General features: G+C 46.3%; 1 protein-coding gene across 1 annotated transcript; it reads left to right on the top strand.

Annotated features, from left to right (window-relative positions):
* Positions 1-623: 623 nt before the first annotated feature.
* LOC125947287 (uncharacterized) lies at positions 624-17783 on the top strand. The gene is made up of 5 exons (XM_049671704.1): positions 624-973; positions 6712-6963; positions 8083-8289; positions 14972-15272; positions 17405-17783. The coding sequence occupies exons 1-5, from the start codon at positions 683-685 to the stop codon at positions 17569-17571; spliced, it is 1218 nt and encodes a 405-aa protein (XP_049527661.1). The 5' UTR covers positions 624-682; the 3' UTR covers positions 17572-17783.
* The last annotated feature ends 1552 nt before the right edge of the window (positions 17784-19335 follow it).

Here is a 19335-nt window from a genome sequence, read left to right as displayed (position 1 = left end):
TCCGGGTGCTCTGATTATGCCAGGATTTTGACTGCTGCTATCATTATGGATCGTTTATACAATTCTCAGCACACCTCTGGCTATGAGCAATCAATGTCGGGACAAATAAGAAGAACAGCAAGTGTGGCTTCCGAGCAGCACCAAACCTGCAATTAACCCGAATCCGTTGACCATTTCTGCTAACCAGCCGTCGATTCACAAGCCACAGGAAAGCATATATACACATGGTGTTCGGTTATTAAGTATTGCTCTAAATCCTGAGAATATGTATTCTCGCCTTCGGAGCCTCTACATTCGGATTCAGCCACAGGAACGTGTACGTGGTCATGGAAATATATTGCGATCCCCTCTAAAAATGTTCGATAGTATTCCAAATCACTTCACCTTCACATATACTTATGTAAATCATACCTGTTTCTCAATACTTACTGCCCCGTGATAATAAATATATTTATTATTATTTGTATTACTTAATTGTGCTTTATGTTTTTTTTATCTATCCCCGCACTTTAACCGCTAGCTTTCTGGCTAATCCCCATAGAGGGTACGAGCCATATATTTAACGGTCAAGAACAACATCGCGAGGTTGGGGGGTGGGTGCCTGTGACCACCCGCGCACACTCCGGGGTCAGAGGCCTCAGCTGGCCGTTTCCCGGAGTTCCACCAGAGACAAGGCGAGGTCATGGCTCCGTGCGACCGGGAAGAGCAGCAAGCCGACTTTGATGCAGACGACGGGTGGGTGCTGCTACGGAATCGCGATGAAGCAGGGGACGACGCGCCGCCAGGTGAACAAGACGAAGGAAAGACAGTCGAAAAACAAGGAGCAGCCAAGGCACAAGCGGACACCGAGTTGACCGAGCCGGACCGGGAGCGTCACACGTCTTCTAGGAACAGCCAGCGCGATTGCGACGACCTGCCGGAACCCGAAGGCCCCCTCGACTTGGACGACCTGTGCTATCTCTTTTGCTGCTGGGTGAGTCGAAAACGCACTGCTTAGTGATCACAGTAGAGTCACCTCCAAGTCTAAAACGTTGCGCTTAGGCCTTTGCAGCACAAAAAACGTTTGTCTCTTGCCTCCTGTGCTGTGGTAACAAACTGTGTGACCATTATATGCAAGATCAGCCAAATGGGTTCGCGACTAATCCTAGCGAAGTTTCCAATAGAAAGGCAAGTGGCCTATAATACAAGTAATAGCCTATTAGCCTAATAAGTTCTTGTAGGTAGAACCAGGAGTCCATTTGTTTCTTGGTGCCCAATAGCCTCAGCCCAGTAAAATGTCGGGATTTTCAGTTGGAAACGTTGGCCTTAATTAGGACCCGTTTAGCAGATTGGTAGCCATTTGCCTCACTAGGTCCGCCAAATGTTGACGCTAAGTTTGCGAAACTTATACGCAAACACGCAATGGCAATTCACTTCAATTACTCACCTATCGTTTCACCACGTGCAACCATCAAACCCCATCAAAACCAACTGTCATTTGGCTACAATGACGATACAAGATCCAACACTAAATGTACATGAGCTTATTCTGCTACTACAACTTACATGGTCAGAAAGCTTTACCAGCTGTTTGTCCTAATTGATGGCTTGCCTAATAAATATTTCTCTTAGCCTATCAGCAAGATCCATCACACTCTACAAGCACTAATAGTACTTCCATATAGACTAATATGCACCCAGTGCGAATTCCTACTGAATTGACAGGGAACTAATAAAAATTGCACTAGAATGTAATAACCTCCTATATGATTAATTAATATATTTTAATGAAATGCAACATTTCATTGGACTAACACAGTGCGCATTGAAGGTATCGTTAGAGAACTGACTGTTTCGTTATTAAAAAAAGATAATGGGATCACATGGAAATCGAGACTTTATTTTATCAACGACGGGCGAACAAAGAGAGCTTCAGGAAAGAACGAACGTTCGCAAGAGAGACTGTCTTTATCAAGGCAGGAGTCAGAAGACAAGTCGTCTTGCGGATCCGAATTGATAAAAAAAATGAGCTTAACTTCTCAGAAGTTTTGGTGCCGCAGGAAGTTGCGAAAAGATTCCACGTTCTAAGTCTCGAAACCGCATATAGTGAGTTATAAAGCGAGCTACAAGGGCCGTCATAATTTGGGACTTCGATATAATTTCTACCACCTCCGGTTCTTTAACACTTCCCTAAATCTAAGAACACGGGCGTTTTTCTATTCCGTCCCCAACGGAACGAGGCCAACGAGGCTAGCAATCGAACCCTGGACCTCGTGCTCAGCACCGGAGTCACTGACCCACCACAGCGGGTGAATTACAAAATACTGCTATGTACGTGACGTAACACTGACGTCACCATCGCTGCTATTTGGACAAAAGACGTAATGAAAAGGTATGGCTCCGTATTTTTTTTTGTGCTACCATGGCTTATTTCGCTGGGCGAATGCAGATAGAAAAAAAAGTAACTGTGGGGTTTTACGTGCTGAAACCACAATATGGATTGAGGCACGCCGTAGCGTGGCACTCCGGGATAATTTTGACCCCCCTGGGGTTCTTCAGCGTGCATCCAATGTAGTACAAGAGCGTTTTTGTTCACCGTCCCCATAGGAATGCGGGAACTTCGGCCGGGTTTGAACCCGCGACATCGAGCTCAGCAGCACCGAGATGGAACTTTTCGAAGAGTTCCAATACCTGTACGGTTTGAGTTATCAATGTTTAATGCTATATTAAAGGTATGCCAAACATAAGCACGTACCTAGCTAAGAAATCAAGCAAGGGACGAAAACAAGGACAACAGGGCCACTGGACAGGAGCTAGTTCAGTCTTTCTTCTTTTTTGTTCTCGATTCATGCGCGGTTTTGTAGCTACGAACTTGTACCAATTCCTTCAACAGTCTGTTTCATTAGTAAACGTGAAGTTAACTTTGGTTGACAGATTACACTTTCGGAAATTCAAATGAGGCTGTAGTTCATGAAGTGAAACCCTAATAATGCCCAAAATGACTTTAACGAAAGACAGGCGGCCATGCCTTCCTGAATTTCACGCCCCAGTTCTCCTTAACGTGTCGAAACTTGGTGGCGCCTACTCACTGCTTTTGAATTTAATTTAATTGCTTATATGCATTTCACAGATCCTACACTGGAATAAAAAAGAGCTTTTTTTACTGTGTCGAATTGGTAATTACAACTAAGAAGCAAGGCAAGTCATTGGGGATACAATGACGGCAAGGACACACAGATCAGAACTGATGTTGCACAAAAACATACTCTATGAAATGACAATTGCAATAGCGGGCTGAAGAGTAGCGCAGCGTGCTAATAGGCAGGAGTTTTATCGAAGAGATGCAGAACTGGCAACGCAATCTCCCACGCGAAAGCAAAAAAGCGGGAAGGCAACGTGGGAGGGAGGGGGGGGGGGAGCAGCTTCTACTCTGCCAACAAATACGCTTGCACTGGCTGTGGTGGCGGTCGCCCGCACCGCATATTCTGCTAGATCTGAGCTGATCTACTGCTGTTTTACTAAATAATTTAGGTTCTCAAATAGAGGAGTAGAAAGTTTCAAACTATGGCTCCATTATTCTTTAACTGTCCTTCCCCCGTACACATTAGGAACAGGAATAAAGGTAAAGAAGTCGTTTGCAGTGCTTCCAGTACTACGTGACGGACAAGGAATTATGTTTGCGTGAAAATAATGTTTTAGTATAATGACCCTGCTGGTTCAAATACCCGGTTTTAAATAATCGGTGAGATACAAGATCGTATTTACGTGCTTTAACGAACCACTACTGCGATCGGGTTCCGATCGGGTTCCGTATGCCTAACCAACAAGAGTAGGCCTTACGTCTGCTAACGTGTTGGATTTGATCCTGACCACGACACCAAACTTAGTGCACTCACTGACTTACTTTCCTGGTCTTAGTGACCATTGCTGCCTTGAATTTACCTTAAACGTCGACATTTCACCCCGGACTACTATTACCAAAACTATAAGAAACTACAAGAAAGGGGACTATGCAGCGATAAATAAGGAACTGGAACAGTTCATCGATAATTATATGCCTGGCTTTTCTGACAGGTCACTCGAGCAGAATTGGAGCCTCTTTAGAGACGAAGTCGCTTCATTGATCGACAGGCACGTACCACTACAAGTTATATCCAAAAAGCAGCGAGCGCCATGGTTTACAACAAACCTAAAAAGGCTTCTTAATAAGAAAAAGCGCCTCTTCCGGTCTGCAAAGCTCGGCAGCAGTGTTTTTCGTTGGCACGCTTATCGCGAAGCTCTTTCCGCATATCGCACTTCTATCAAAAACGCCAGGAGTGACTATCTCAACATTACGCTTCCTTCGCTGTTGTCTACTGACCCATCCAAGTTTTGGAAAAGCGTTAAACCAATGAAAGACACTGTAATAACACTTACTGATTACGATGGGCGTGCACTGCGCAACGAAGAATGCTGTTTCGTTCTTAACAATGTTTTTTCGCAATGTTTTTCTGATTCAAGAGCAATTTCGGTGCCGCAGCTATGCGACCGCGGGTTTTTTCCAATGGATTTTCTCGTGATTGAATTTGAAGGAGTCATTAACTTAATCCGGAAACTTAAGCTGTCGTCTGCCTGCGGCACCGATGAGATAAACGCGAAATTTCTGAAAAACACTGAAATGTACTCTTCCATAATTTTGTCACACATTTTCATGCAGTCTCTTCAGTGCTCCACTTTGCCACCTGATTGGAAGGTGGGGAAGGTGATTCCCGTCTTTAAATCCGGTAACCAACACTCTGCCTTAAACTACCGACCAATTTCGTTAACAAGTATCCCCTGTAAGATGCTTGAACATGTAATCTATTCTAACCTTATAACATTTCTTGAAACCAACTCATTCTTCAGCAGGTTCCAACACGGCTTTCGTAAGCACCACTCGTGCGAAACTCAGCTTCTGTCTTTTACGCATGATGTCATCTTAGCGCTAGATAATAGAATTCCGGTTGATTGTATGTTTTTAGATTTCGCAAAAGCCTTTGATAAAGTGTCGCACCAACTATTACTACTTAAGCTCAGCACGCTAAACATCGACCCCAATATCCTCAAATGGATAGAATGCTTTCTGACTAACCGCACTCAGTACGTAACAGCTAATGATTGTTCCTCACATCCCTGCGCACTTAAATCTGGCGTTCCACAAGGATCAGTTTTAGGTCCTTTGCTCTTTTTAATATAAATCAATGACCTTCCGCATAACATCAAGTCATCCATAAAACTGTTTGCAGATGACTGTGTCCTGTACCGTAGAATAACTAACGAAAAAGATAACTACCTTCTTCAAGCCGACCTTAATCGCGTCTCTGACTGGTGTAGTACATGGCTTATGACTCTTAACGTAAATAAATGTAAAAGTATGGCAATCTCGCGTCTTTCTAACACTTCTGAACCTTTTACCTACACCTTGAATGGAACTAAATTGGAGCAGGTTAGTACTTACAAGTACCTTGGTGTTTACATATCCAATGATTTATCATGGCACTCTCACATTAACTACATTACTAACAATGCTTGTCGTACTCTTGGTTACCTTCGCCGAAACTTTCGCCAAGCACCAGCACACCTTAAACTACAGCTATATCAAACATTAATCCGTCCAAAGCTCGAGTACGCTTCAGCCGTATGTGATCCCGCTCAATCAACGCTAATTGACACCTTAGAATCGGTCCAGAACCGTTCAGCTCGATTTATACTCAATAATTATGCTCGTACTGCCAGTGTCACCTTGATGAAATCCACTCTTCAACTTCCAGACCTGGTAATGAGAAGGCGGATTTCCCGTCTCCTGCTTTTTCATAAATTTTTTTTTCATAATCAAGTACTTCGACAGGAATTCATCTCAGAACCTGCCTACTTTTCATCACGTGTTGACCACCCAAATAAAGAAGCCGTTCCTTTGTGCCGCACTAATCTTTTTTTACATTCTTTTCTTCCGAAGACAAGTAGAGAGTGGAATTACCTTCCTCCCTCCATCGCTGCCACTGAGGACCAAGCATTGTTCAAGTCTGCAGTTACCGAACACTTACTGGTGTAGCTGCAAACTTATGTTGTTGTTTTCCTGTGAATTCCTTTTATTGTTTTGTTTTTTATTTTCATTGTACCCACCCCCTCTGTAACGCCCTCTGGGTCTTGAGGGTATACTAATAAATAAATAAATAAATAAATAAATAAATAAATAAATAAATAAATAAATAAATAAATAAATAAATAAATAAATAAATAAATAAATAAATAAATAAATAAATAAATAAATGTGCTTTAAACAAACGCTTGAGTAGGACTTGCTGTTGGTCTAGTTGGTACATAGTCATCTTGGTAGAACACGAAACGCAGAGAGTAGACAACAGGAACCTGTGTTGTCGGGCACATTTATATTTCGTATTTTTTGTGCGATTTCTACCACAGCAAGAACAAATGCTTGCCCGTAACCCCCCAAAAAAATAAAAGAAGAAGAAAACAAAAGAAAGAAAAACCGAGTACCCGGCGTTTTACGCTAATGAAAGACTTCATCTCGCTACTTTCGCCGCAAAATGCTGAAAAAGAAGGGAAGCTTGCTCTTGACTTCTTCAGATTTTCTTCCAAAAAAGATTCGAAAGAGTAATCCATTAGTGTAGGCTAATATATCTAGCGCTGGTTTGCGGCGTGCTCTTGGATACGTTTCATCGGTGGCTCCTGTTTTGGGCGCGTCTGCTGCAGGAGACGTGGCCCCTTGTCCGTCCGATGCTGCCGACAACGCTGCTCGGCTTGGACCTCGCCATTCGGGTGATAAGCACGGCGACGCTGTACTCCGGCCTGGCGCAGCTGGTGTACTGGGTAGCGGGCGAGCTGCGCGCCATCAGGAACCGTCACCTATACCCGTGGCTCGCGTCAACTCTCGTGCTCCTGCTGAATGCGCTCCTGTTCACCGCGTGCATTGCAAACGTCGCGCTGCTCCTGCGCGGCATCGCGGTGAGTGCGTGACGCTCGATTTTGGTTGCCATAGCAACTGTAAAGAGACTCCATCCGCACTTGCAGCGTCGGCTTCATGTTCGGTTTATCTTAAAGCCAATAGCGTTCTGACCATTGCCTGACAAGTTTTCTTTCCGGCTACCTACCTAACCGTTCTCGTCGGCCGACCCCGAAGACAGCGCAGTCTAAAAATGTCGGCCTATCCCAAAAATTTAGTATAAAAATATGGGCCGATCACGGAGACATACAGTGAGGTGTAAAATGTGGGCGTGACCTCGTCCATGGCGGTCTCTAATGAATTTTTTTTTATTTTTCCGAGTTTTTGTCGCAAAAGAATGCTAGCCTCATACTTGAATAGCCACGGAGTTCTGCCAGAAATTTTTTGAATAGTTTTGTTTCGAATCGGGGTTTTCTACTTGAAGATTTGACATTCGACTACTTCGAACATTTTAATTCGGCGGGCATAAATGTGGGAAGGGGTTGGTCTGACTCCACACCACGGGCATCTAGATTGATACTGTGTAGGGGAGATTGCGTGGAGTTGTAAGAGATGCGGATAAACATCGGTTTGGATTTGTCTGAGGCTTGTGGCCTCTTCCCCGATAAAAGATTTGTACGGGGTGGCGTCAAAAGTAAGTTGCACGAGAAATTAGTAAAGGTGTTTTGCGTCCATGGCATAATGGTTTTATATATATATCGAAGGCACAATGAAGCGCTGTGGAAGATTCACATTATATGTATGTATGTATGTATGTATGTATGTATGTATGTATGTATGTATGTATGTATGTATGTATGTATGTATGTATGTATGTATGTATGTATGTATGTATGTATGTATGTATGTATGTATGTATGTATGTATGTATGTATGTATGTATGTATGTATGTATGTATGTATGTATGTATGTATGTATGTATGTATGTATGTATGTATGTATGTATGTATGTGTGTGTACAAACAAGCATGCATACATGCGTGTATGTATGTAGGCCCCTGCCAAGCGCACATAAACGGCCAGACAGAAGCACACAAACCGTTAAGTATGCGGCACAGCCAAAAAAAAAAAAAGCTATCGCGCTTTAACATAACCAGACTTCAACGCCTTTTGACCACAGGAGATGCTCTCGTGGTTCCTCCTGGCGGGCTTGCTGGCGACCTACGAAAGTTTCAGCAAACACCTCACCTGCGCGCTGCAAGGCCCAAACACGGTTCGCCAGCCGCTCTTGGATTCGTGCCCGACGTCGCCGAACGTCACAACGCCGTGCTGGGGGGCCCGCCTGTATGTGCGGCTTGCAGAGTCTGAGAACGGCCACAAGGTCGAGGTATGAAGCGACACAACTAATTCGTCATCCCGTACAATGGTCGTCGCTCCCTCACAATGAAACAGCGAATTATTGAAAATCGATAAGGACGCGAAGCATATTGCACATGTTGCTTTCAGAAATCGCGCCCATGGGAATATGCTGCTTCGTGTGCCATCAGGTATTTATGAAAAGGCGTTTTCATTAAGTGGACACTAAATCAATTCCTACATTTTTTTTTCAGGCGAAGCTTGCCTTGCCTCACAAGTGTCTGTCGTTGAAGGTGTTACCGAAAATAAAACCGTCTCGCGCAAGTGAAGGAAAACGGCGGGAAAGGCTATAACCTCTGGTAAAACACTGGAGATACAAACGTTAGGGAGGTACAGTGCTGGAGGAGCGCGCCCGTTAACACGCGACGGGAGCACCCAATCAGGAGGGGGCGCGCGCTGGGGGATGGGCAAAGGAAGCAAAGGGCCTCGCGCGCGTTGCGTCGGGTCCCCTTTTCAGTGCACGCTCGGCAAACGGATGGGAAGACTACGCGTTGTTTGGTCAGTAGCGGAACAGGCTTTCGACAAGAAACGATGTAAACGTCGCCGGGAACAGGCTCGCGCTCGCCGTGCCGTTCTTGAGTTAAAGGCAGCCCAAGCCCGAGCTCGGTTACAGCGGCAGACAGCGGATCCCACGTCAAAAGCCCGTCTTACAGAAGGCCAGCGTCAACGAAGGGTAGCGAACGCCAAGGCCAGGGAACGCGACACCCAATTAAGAGGTTACCACAAGCTTCGCGTGCCCCGTGTTCCCGGTAGAGGAAGGGCCAACGAATTTTTTTCCCCAATATCAATATTGGACTGGTTTGAATGGCTGGAAGCTGCGAGCTGCAGCTTGATAGAGGCGCGGAAATCAGATAGAAAATTTTAACTCATTGTATGTTCCACCTTGATGTTACTTTGCATTGTGTATTTATGGTTTATTTCTGTGAATGATTTACCGCATCTTTCTGGAACCCCCCCCCCCCCCCCCCCCCCTGCGATAGTGCCTTCGAGGCGACGCAGGTATTCTGTAAATAAATAAATAAAGCATGGCTTGACCTTGATGTACATGCATAACCTGAACAGAAACATGACATTACATCAGAAACAATTATTAAGACCCTAAATAAGTTTAGGCTGGTAAAATATTATTTCGAAATCTGGTTTTGCTTTCACTAAGTAGAAAAAAAAAAAAACAAAGCAGAGCCCTCCGCACTAAACGTGTTTCGATTATGTCGCACCTCGATCAGCGATCTCTCTCCCAGTTCGGTGAAAATTTTTTCATTAGTATGTGTGTTTGCTTTGCATTGCTCTGCTACTCTTCTTCATTTAGTATTGAAAACATGTTATGTCGATATTACGTAGTTGCTTTCTTTTTAGTTCATGTTACGTTGCGTAATTTTTGAATGGCGGGGAGGTTCATAAAATGATCTTTCACTTGTATCTATACTCATTGGCTTGCGCGTACCGCCATACCCCACGCACATCTGGGGAAGGAAGCACCGCGAAGCCGCTGCGCCCCCCCCCCCCCCACCCGGCCTTTTGTCCTGAGGGCCATGCATATGCACATGCTTCTCTGGAATAAAGCTGGAATGAAGCAGTCAATACTCAGCCTCAGAAATTAAAACTTCCTTATAGTTAAAATTCACGTGAGAACATCAGCGCCGGTGCGACAGAACGGGCGCAGGATGTTTTCTACTTGAGCCGTTTTGGTGCAAAATAGTTCTAAAAAATGGCAGAGTGAGTCTGATTCCCTTAGAATGTCACGTTATCCTCCTTTACATCCAGACAGTCAAACAGACCCCGGTATTTGCTGTAAAAATCCGTAAGATAATGGCGAGCTGCTGCGAAATCTTTAGGTCTTGTTCTTTGCATCTTTAATGGACTACACAGCATCTGGTAATAGTATCCGTAACCGCTACTCCGCCTTCGCCTTTTATAGAGATAAGCCAGGAAATGGGTCGAGCGCATCCATCCGCCGCTGAACTTAATTTAGAGCGCAGGCGCCCGTTCCCGCGTTGAGCGTCGGCGTACCTCGGCGTAACCGAGCGAACGAGCACAGCGAAGGATCAAAGAGCGAAAGCGGAGCGCAACGGGGGATGAAAGATGGCGATAGCGAAGAGAGCGCGAGGAGGCGAGTACGGCAAAAAGGTGAGGAGGAAAGCAGAGTGCCACACGAGACTACGCGATGGCGCCGTAGTAGCCTGCGCCGTAGCGCGCCGATGACGTAATTACTAGGCATGCGGCGAGCGCTGGGCGAGCGCGTCCAGCGATATTATATATGGAAACAATACGCCGGCGTGTCCTTCGGACCCACTGCGCATGCGCTACCTCACCCGCGCAGCCGCCGCTAGAGAATGCGCGTGAGAATGCGCTCCGCGCGAGACATGCGTTCCTCGTTCGCGCTTTCTTTCTGAACAATGAGTGGCGCAACCGGTAGAATTCAAAACACTCGGAAAGCTGCGTTCAAATTTCGCATTAGGGAGCATCGTAATCGTCGGTGAATTTTTATGGCTGCCCACAACGATGTGCAGTGGCGAATGAATGGACTTTGGCATATGGTCGTTAAGACCAGAGGTGACTGAAAGGTTTGCAAGTGGATGCGGGTTCATAACTATCCCTGGGTTTACGAGTCATAGCTATAATTAGGTCCCTAGACACAGTTTCAAAGTAACGCTACCCTTTCATCTATCCACCGCCCATCCCCTTCATCCTTGCACACTCCCGTACTTGGCCGTGCGTGATTGGCGTAGTGAGGTCACGTCGCATTTCCACGTGACTGCTAGTGCCCCAAAAGGTTCCAAAGTTTTTCATGTAGCATGGTTCACGCTAGCATACACATGAATAAGGATTTATTGCATGGAATAGAGTTTAGAAACGAGTATTGATAATGAATGTAGTACGACACGAACTAGAAACTCCTTTTTGTACGCGTGTCGAGATGTTTACAACTTTTTGGGGGTGCTAGCGTCGCTCTACATAGAAGTACGATTAGATGAGGAGAGGACCGGGAAAGGCAGAATAGCGCTATCTGGAATCTTATCTAGGATCCTTAAGCTATCTAAGAGGCTTGTAAGCACAGTGCGTGTCTTGTCTATTTCCTTCGCCTTTATTTGTCATTAGTGTTTCGTCGCTCTTTGCAGGTATAACTATGACGCCAGAAGTTATATAAAAATAGTAACGTATAGCAGAACATCTTGTGGGCCTATTGAGTTCATTATTAAGGACGGATACTTATTGCGCGAGACGGTAAACGGACAACACAGAGAGAAGAAACATGAAGAAAGCTTGAGGGAAGCACAATATTACAACGAAGCTGTTAGAGGCTATAGTTCCAGGAGATCGCGCCCGGCAACGGAAGTAGATAGATCACCAATTTCAGACCCGTCGGGATGGCGGCGTTTTTAAACTTCGGGATCGTAAAACAATTTCAGACGCTGTTATAGGCTACGTTCCAGGAGATCGCGTCCGGAAACAGACCGGAAGTATACGCGTAGTGCCACCTTGTGGCGTCGTATGAAAACGTCGCGATGGCGGCGTTTTTAAACTTCGGGATTGTAAAAAAAAACTAGTGCACCACACCGCACTTTTCGCAGGAACTTATGTTTACTTCTTCATTACGTAACGTAGCTCATCCCTGGGGCCACGTGAGCGCGTCAGCGGTAGTACGCGCGCTGCTCTTGGTGTATCCGTCTTTCAAAAAAATGTGCAGTTTCGCCCTAAGGGTGAAGCAATGAATGCGATAGCAACACAGCAATGTCATACGAAGTAAGGTGAGCGGCTTTGGTAGCAATATGAATTGTAGTAAACATGAGCTGATTAAGTAAGCAGGTGTGCTGCGGCGTAAGTAGACCGACATGAAGAGAGACTCGATGACCACGAGAAGGCGCGTGTGAAACCGTGGTGTTGATGAGAAGCGCTTCCCGTGGGCATCGCGTGCGAAGGGACACACCTGTAGTGCTGCACTGCCGATCCGGGCGCATTGCATGTGTAGTGTGCGTTGGAAAATGTGGCCCGACTATTACTAACTGAATGAACAAGCGTGGTGTGAGCGCGCACAAACAAACAGGAATAGATCACACTGAACGACTGCAGACAACGACTGTCAAAACGCTGGCAGCGAGCGTATATACGCCGCAGCGGGCGAAGGTACGTGCGGTCTATCGCTTCAACGGAAACTGAGTGGCGAATGCACGGCGCATAAAGGTCAGAGCCGTGTGGAGATAAGAGACGGTGCGGACGAGCGACGAGCGCGGTTGTTGGCAGCGTAGAAGTGAATCCCGCCAACATGGAAGTTTTCACCGGAGCCACGGTCAATCACCACATAACACAGCTTTGCTGGTCATCCACCTTCACAGAGTGAAATGACACTGAATTTTTGTATCTAGAAAGCACATTATAATTCAAAAATGACCTTTTCGCGCCATACAGCGATGCAGTCGCGTCACTCATACAGGTGTTACTACTTTTCTTAATATAGCAGGCTTGCAAAAGTTCTATTACGCTCAAGCTTTCTTCATGTTCCTTCTCTTCTGTATTCCCGTCTCGCGCTGTAAGTAGCAGTCCTTAATTATTCATGTGAGTATCAGTCAGTATCAGTAAGTATCAGTCCTTAATTAATTTATGTGAAGCGAATCTTTCGCGAAGCGGTTAATCGATCGAGTCCTACCAAACAAATGAAAACTAAATGCGATGCGTACATTTTTTTTATTGTCATCCTATGCGGCGTGTAATTACATGCATACGTTTACGTTTATGCATCACAAAGGTCATAAAATGGCATAAAATACCGGTCATGTTGTCGTACCAGTGAAGAATTGATTGCATAACGGCGAAGTCACAAAACTAAGTCGTCGTAGGGCGAACCTTGTGCTCAGCAAAAGAAGCTACACTCCGGCAGGACCACAGTGACGAGCACATTCGTCGATCTTCGAAATATTATCTGCGGGTCGAGTGCGTCGGCCTTCATGCGTGGTGCGTCGAAGGTTCCAGCCTATAATTGCTGGTGGTCGCCTTCCTTCCAGAAAGTACTACACAGTTCGTGTCGCGCATACAATTGGATTACACAAGGTTCGCTTATAAAAGACAACGCATAGAACCTGAGAGGACATTTGAAGAAACTTCCGATACTAAAAGGTGCACCTTGTGCTGGGAGACAACACTGCAACACCGACTGGCTCAGACACACACACAAAAAAAGGCGTCGTTCATTAAAAAATGTAAACTATTCATGTGCCAATATGTTTGCACGCATTTACAAGCTGTGCCGAAGCAGAGAACATGAGTTTTTGTGAATGCGTGTCATGAGACGTCGATGCAGTGATGTCAGTTGGACGAAGTCAATGCCTGATGTTTGTTGAGGGAAGAAAGTTGAGGAGAGGTGTAAGAGAGAAGCACGACGGAGAACGGGAGCAGGGCCAAGGATAAGTATTGTTTGCCGGTTTCTTTATTGGTCCGCGAGTCCTACCGAAACCGGTGTTTGAGGGCGCAAGTGCTACCTCACATGACGCGTGTATAGCGACGGTTGCGTTGGCAACCACGGTCAGCAAAGGTCGGGAGAGTTCGCGAAGAAAGCTCTCTTTTACACCGAAGCTGTTAGCTTCTCGGTGGCCGGCATTTTTGGTGTCCTGTCCGCGAAGAAAAAATTATCATCATCAGTAATAACTCCTAACCCCTAAGTAAGCAAACATGCAACGGCTCATCCCCCTCGTAATGCAGGGGCTGCGAGCACTCAGCAAAGTGAAGCGAATAGTGCATACATTCATTGAAATCACCCATGCAACACGCAGAACAGCATACGTTTATTCAATAAAGAACAAGCTCAAAACAAGCATCCGAACCTTCGATAAAGCATCGCATATCACCCTCAGCAGTTGTAGTGGTGGTTTTGCAACAACTTGGCTGGATATCCACTCTCGTAGTGCCGGGGTGGCGAGCCATTTTTGAACTATTAGTGTCGGCTCTCGATATTAAGGACTCACTCGGTATCAGTGCAGAATGATGCCACAGAAAACAACACGCCCGTCATCGGACCAGATGCCGGAGAGCCGCTGGTGCTGGGTCTTTCGCATAACTGCTGTTCGTAGTATAACTGAGGTAAAAGGGTACCAAAGAATCACCGTTGTCAACAGTCTTTTAAGCGGTCCCGTCACTATGTGCAATATTTTTGTTTGCCATGTAACTTGAAAAACTGGCCATGTGTATTTGCATTGATATCCGAGACAACTCACGCCAATAGAGTCTGCCGAAATATATATATTACAGCAACTGAACTTGAAAGCCGCGCCGCCGCTTCATAGTCGCTACTGGACTGTTTCAGTTTGTCCTAGCGAGACCTTTCTCTGCGCATGTAGCACTGTTTTCGATAACCTGTATTTGGCGCTTTCTTGATAAGGTGTACTTGTTTTACCATTACTGTATATGCTCACACTACTATTGTAACCAATATGTGATTATCACCTGCCAACGTTTGCATTTTCTTATTGTTTGATAGGGCAGGCTTTAGTGAGGTGTTAATAACGCCTTAGGTTCGCTGTCCATCTTTTTTTTTAAGATTAACAAACTAAACTTGAAGTTCACATTCAAGAACTAAGATGTTTGGTCTCCGTAACTCTCGAACATTGTAACTGGTTGTTTATTCATCCTATCCATCAGTGCTTGCCTTCGCCTTTTCGCAGGCTATGTACGAGTTCAGCGAAGGCAGTTTCGTCACCTTCATGGTCTGGCTCAGTTTTGCCGCGGGCGTATTTTCATTGGTGCTGACACTGGTAGCAAAGGATGCCGTAAAGAGGGAGAAGAAAATGTACGCCTACGTCCTCAACGCGTTGCGCATCTACTCGGCACATAAGAGAGATCTGGAACCCGGAAATAATGGAGCTCCTGAACGGGTCGTCGATTTCAGTAGTACATCGGTCCTCCAATTTCTGGCGGATATATTGGTACCGATTTGGAACCCGGTGCCTAAACGGAACGCAAAATGTAGGTGGCCTGTTATCAGGAAGTTTTACCTTGTCTATATACGTACTACCAGGGTCCTTCAGTACTTTTATTTCGAATGAGGAAACCTCCTTCGAGATTTCATATGGGGACAGAAGGTGCCACCAGAGGCGCTGCTGTGCCTCTGGTGGTATAGGAATCTTATCTGGCTCCGGGCTCATTCGCCAGTGCGAGCAACCTCCGAACGCCTGTCCCTCGGCCCCGTGCTGTTTTCCCCAGCCCCGCGGCCGCGTCCCGAGGCGTCATGCAACGCGGGCCTCCGATTGGGTCGTGGCGCGTGACGTAGGGGAGAGGCTTTGACGGGGCTAGCACGGTCACGGTATAGTGAACTAGAACATTATAGTACACTGTATAGTCACGGCGCGCGGGAACTCGAGCAGAATGAAGGCCTAGCGCCAATCACGAGACCCAAGCGGCAAGGTACGTGAGCGACCGTCTTATTTGGGCCCTCAACTCCCTTATCTTGGGACATTCACGTGCTTTGCCAGCTCGCGTCGGTGCGGCTTGCTGAGTGGCTCTGCGCTCCGCCCTTGCGGTAGTCGCAGGCGCTCGGTGCGTCAGATTCTGTGTGGCCAAACCGTCGCTGATCAGAGTCGGTGGCGGAAAGTGCTAGGTAGTGTCAGCGAACACATCTCGGCTGGCATGAGCGAACCATTGTTCGACGCGGCGCGGCAGCTTCCTTCCTCCGCTGTGCGTCCACTGCGGGGGCCTTAGGAAACGCCCCTATATGGGTACGCTGGAGTTTCCTGACCAGAAGAGAAGTATTGAAGGACCCTGATTTTTACGGAAAACCGGGTTTCAGTAGACTAACCGGGTTACCGGTGACGTCGACGGCAGTAACAACACCGGTAGCGACATCTTGTGACGCTTTGTCGTAGTTCACTGCATTAGAAACGTTTATTGTGTTACATAGGTGTGGTAAACCAATGATAAAAAAAAAAGATGGCTGCACGGCAGTGATTATTTCGCTACCGACGCTTTACACCAGCACCTAAGTAAAAAAACTGTTGGTCACTGGAGTAATAGCTCCGCGCCCTCTCTAAATATAATGTATGCGCCACAAGGTGGAGCAAACAACGTGGCTGCTCACACCTGCGTTTACAGTAAACCGCGATTTGATATGAATGATTATTTGGACAAGTAACATGAGAAAGCTTACAATAGCTTACGGAACAACAAAACATGGGCGAAACAGACGCTGTGTAATAGCCCTGGTGGCGTTATTTTGGAACGCTTACACCACCTAGAACACACAAGTATATTCGCAACTACAATTTCTTACTTATCTACTTATATTCTGATACGGTAGTGCGAAAGTTGTATAAACAGGGTAAACAAACAGGCTGGCCGACGTTTACTTGACACGCCAACTAACACGCCAGGGATGACGAGGGCGTCTTCGATAAAGTTAGGTTCATCTTTGGAACATCGGCCAGCCTGTCTGAGGCAGTTTACCTCTTTTTATATACAACTTTTACACTACAGTGTGTTTACATCTGTTGGCACCCATCTTGGCATTGAGTCAACTTCTACGTAAACATTGAATGCCTAAAGTAGTGAGTTTGATTGTATGAATATTTTTTGCCGGCGTCTTGGTGTCCGAAGTATACACTCACTGTTATACTTAGCCCTAACAATGAATACAATTTCATGGTTGTGGTTAGCGCAAAGGAGACGAAGACGAAGAAAGAAAGACGACAAACATGGAACTGATGTTTGTCATCTCGCTTTGTTCGTCTTCGCCTCTTGCGCTGGTCAAAACCATGAATTTAATCCCATTTGCCCATTTTTTTGCTCTGCTGAATGAATATACATTTCTAGGGGCTTATAATTTAAAAAAGGAAGCCCGTAAAGAGCAAGCACCGAATGCTGTGGAAGGCACACACACTGAGTCAACACATTGAGTCAGCACAATCAAGTCACTGAACCAGAAACCTGATGCGCGCTCCACACTAGAGGCAGAAAAGTGTTCGAGGAGGGTTAGGGTTAAGTATGGCGAAGACTATACTATAAGGCTTATGTAGTGGGGTAGTGTGTAATGCCACATAGCGGGAAGTTGATGGCGTTACTATGTATAAGATGCATAAAAAATTTTATTTGTTTTTTTACGTTAGGCGCAGCTTCCTCGCGTCGCACGGATTTGAACCCCCAAACTTCCAGGACGCCGAATGCTGCGGAAGTGCCGTCTAAGGATGGGCCACTACGACGCGAAAGACACCGTCGACGACGGGCCGTGAAGGATTTAAGGGGTGTCCCAGGGCATCGCAGTGCCCAAAACTGATTACGCGGGTCTTTATGCAGCCGAAGCGATGCGGAATCACCCCGTTTTGGCGGCACCACGCGTACATCGGCAGGATCGGACATCGCATCGTACATCGGCAGGGCTTTTATATTTATTTGCCGCGTATCAAATATCTGCTCTGGCCCAACCTCAAACAAAAGAGGCGGGGATACAATGTAAGTGTTATACAAAGCCGAAGCGCTCCAAATTATATGAACCAAACTGCTACTCGAATTGATATACTGGTATACATGGAGGAGGGCAAGAATTAGGAGAGAGCATTGTGCGGCACGACTAAAGCCTAACGTATCGGCCCGACACGTGATCGTGACGTCAGAGTGCGCGGTAGGCGTTAGTGCTTCCGCTCTGCAGGCTGCGCTACAGCAGGGCAGCCGAACAACTGCGCTCCAATTAAAAACTACCAGGAACCAAACATCTCCGGCCAATACGCTGGCTCTCAGATGTCACGTGTTAGGCATGGATTGGTGGTGTCCAGATCCGTGGTGGCGCATCTGGACAGGCAGATGCAGATCTCGAAGGGTATGCGTTTGCTGGTTGCATGCGGCGGAAGCGAATGCGGTAGCCAGAATTATGTCATAGACTTCGGGTTTCGGACACCATCTAAAAAAAAGCTATAAGGAACCAAACATTCTCGGCCCGTACGCCGAGTCTCAGAGGCCAAGTGTTGGGCCGATACTGAGAACTAAAAAGTTATGGGACCTGCTTCACGGAGAGTTCGCTTGCCAAGGCTGGCTGCGTAACGTTATGGACTCTCCTATAGTTTATTTCCTTCCTCCATGCTGGTGCACACTCAACAACTCAACAAGAGGGTGCTACTTATGAAGGTTTGAGCCGGTTTAACCCTCGTATATAACTCGGTACTTCTTTAAAGGAACACCTAGTCTATGGGAATTACGAGCAAGTGCAAATCTAGAATATGTTTGTCATGGCAGTGGTAGTAGTTGTCATCAACAAACAGATAGGAAAAAAACGGGACATCACCGAAGCACTGCGGTCCTTCGCATACCTACATTTCGCATCGTCTTGTGCAAAAGTTTCTTCTGCCCACTGCATCATTTAATTTGGAGCCTCTGTCGCCGCCTGCGTTGGTATTATTACAGTAGCAATTATAAGGACACCCGTGTACCGGTAGCGCCGTCGTACTGTTAGGGTATCTCTTACGCATGCGCGGCCCAAGCGTGGGTAGTTTGAATTTCTCCACAGATGCGCTGTGCTTTTGAATGGCTCAAAAAAAAAGGAAAAAAAAAAAAAAAAAACAAGCCAAGTGTAAGTGCCGTCACGCTCCGCTGAATCTGCTGTGTAGAAGGCAGGTTAACGTTCTGCGTTCCGCTGCTGACATGGGCATTGTGCGGGCGCACTCCATAAAATTCCTACCGAGCAGCTGCACCCATACTAGACCGTGCATACACTGCCCTGAGCGGAACGTACAGAAAAATGTGAAGCGATATTATCCAATGCTTTTGTTGGGCGCTGAGAGAAGCAAGTGGTTTTCGGCCGCTCTAATTACGCGCATTCCACATCAAGGTACCACGCCTGCGAAACGGCTGCCGGCGCTTCTCATCGCACCAGCATTGTGTTCTTTCAAGGGTTTGGCTCTTCTGCGCAGCAGCGGCTCCCTCACCTGCTGCGTCGCGCCACACTTCAACTTATATCGCATTAATATTCAGGCTACAAAAAAGGGTGATTACGGTGGGATGCATGACGTGGGTATAAAATTGAATTTTTCTGGGCTAAAGTTCATTT

Source organism: Dermacentor silvarum, chromosome 7 (assembly GCF_013339745.2).
Source record: "Dermacentor silvarum isolate Dsil-2018 chromosome 7, BIME_Dsil_1.4, whole genome shotgun sequence".
NCBI lineage: Eukaryota > Metazoa > Arthropoda > Arachnida > Ixodida > Ixodidae > Dermacentor > Dermacentor silvarum.
The sequence above is the reverse complement of the archived record's forward strand: the minus strand, read 5'-3'. Positions and strand labels throughout refer to the sequence as shown.

Bases quoted from the DNA above. Each gene is read 5' to 3' on its own strand.
- LOC125947287 (XM_049671704.1), top strand. From the start codon at position 683: ATGGCTCCGTGCGACCGGGAAGAGCAGCAAGCCGACTTTGATGCAGAC. The intron at 6,964-8,082 runs GTGAGTGCGTGA...TTTTGACCACAG, and splicing joins TGCTCCTGCGCGGCATCGCG to GAGATGCTCTCGTGGTTCCT. The intron at 15,273-17,404 runs GTAGGTGGCCTG...TTTTTACGTTAG, and splicing joins GCCTAAACGGAACGCAAAAT to GCGCAGCTTCCTCGCGTCGC.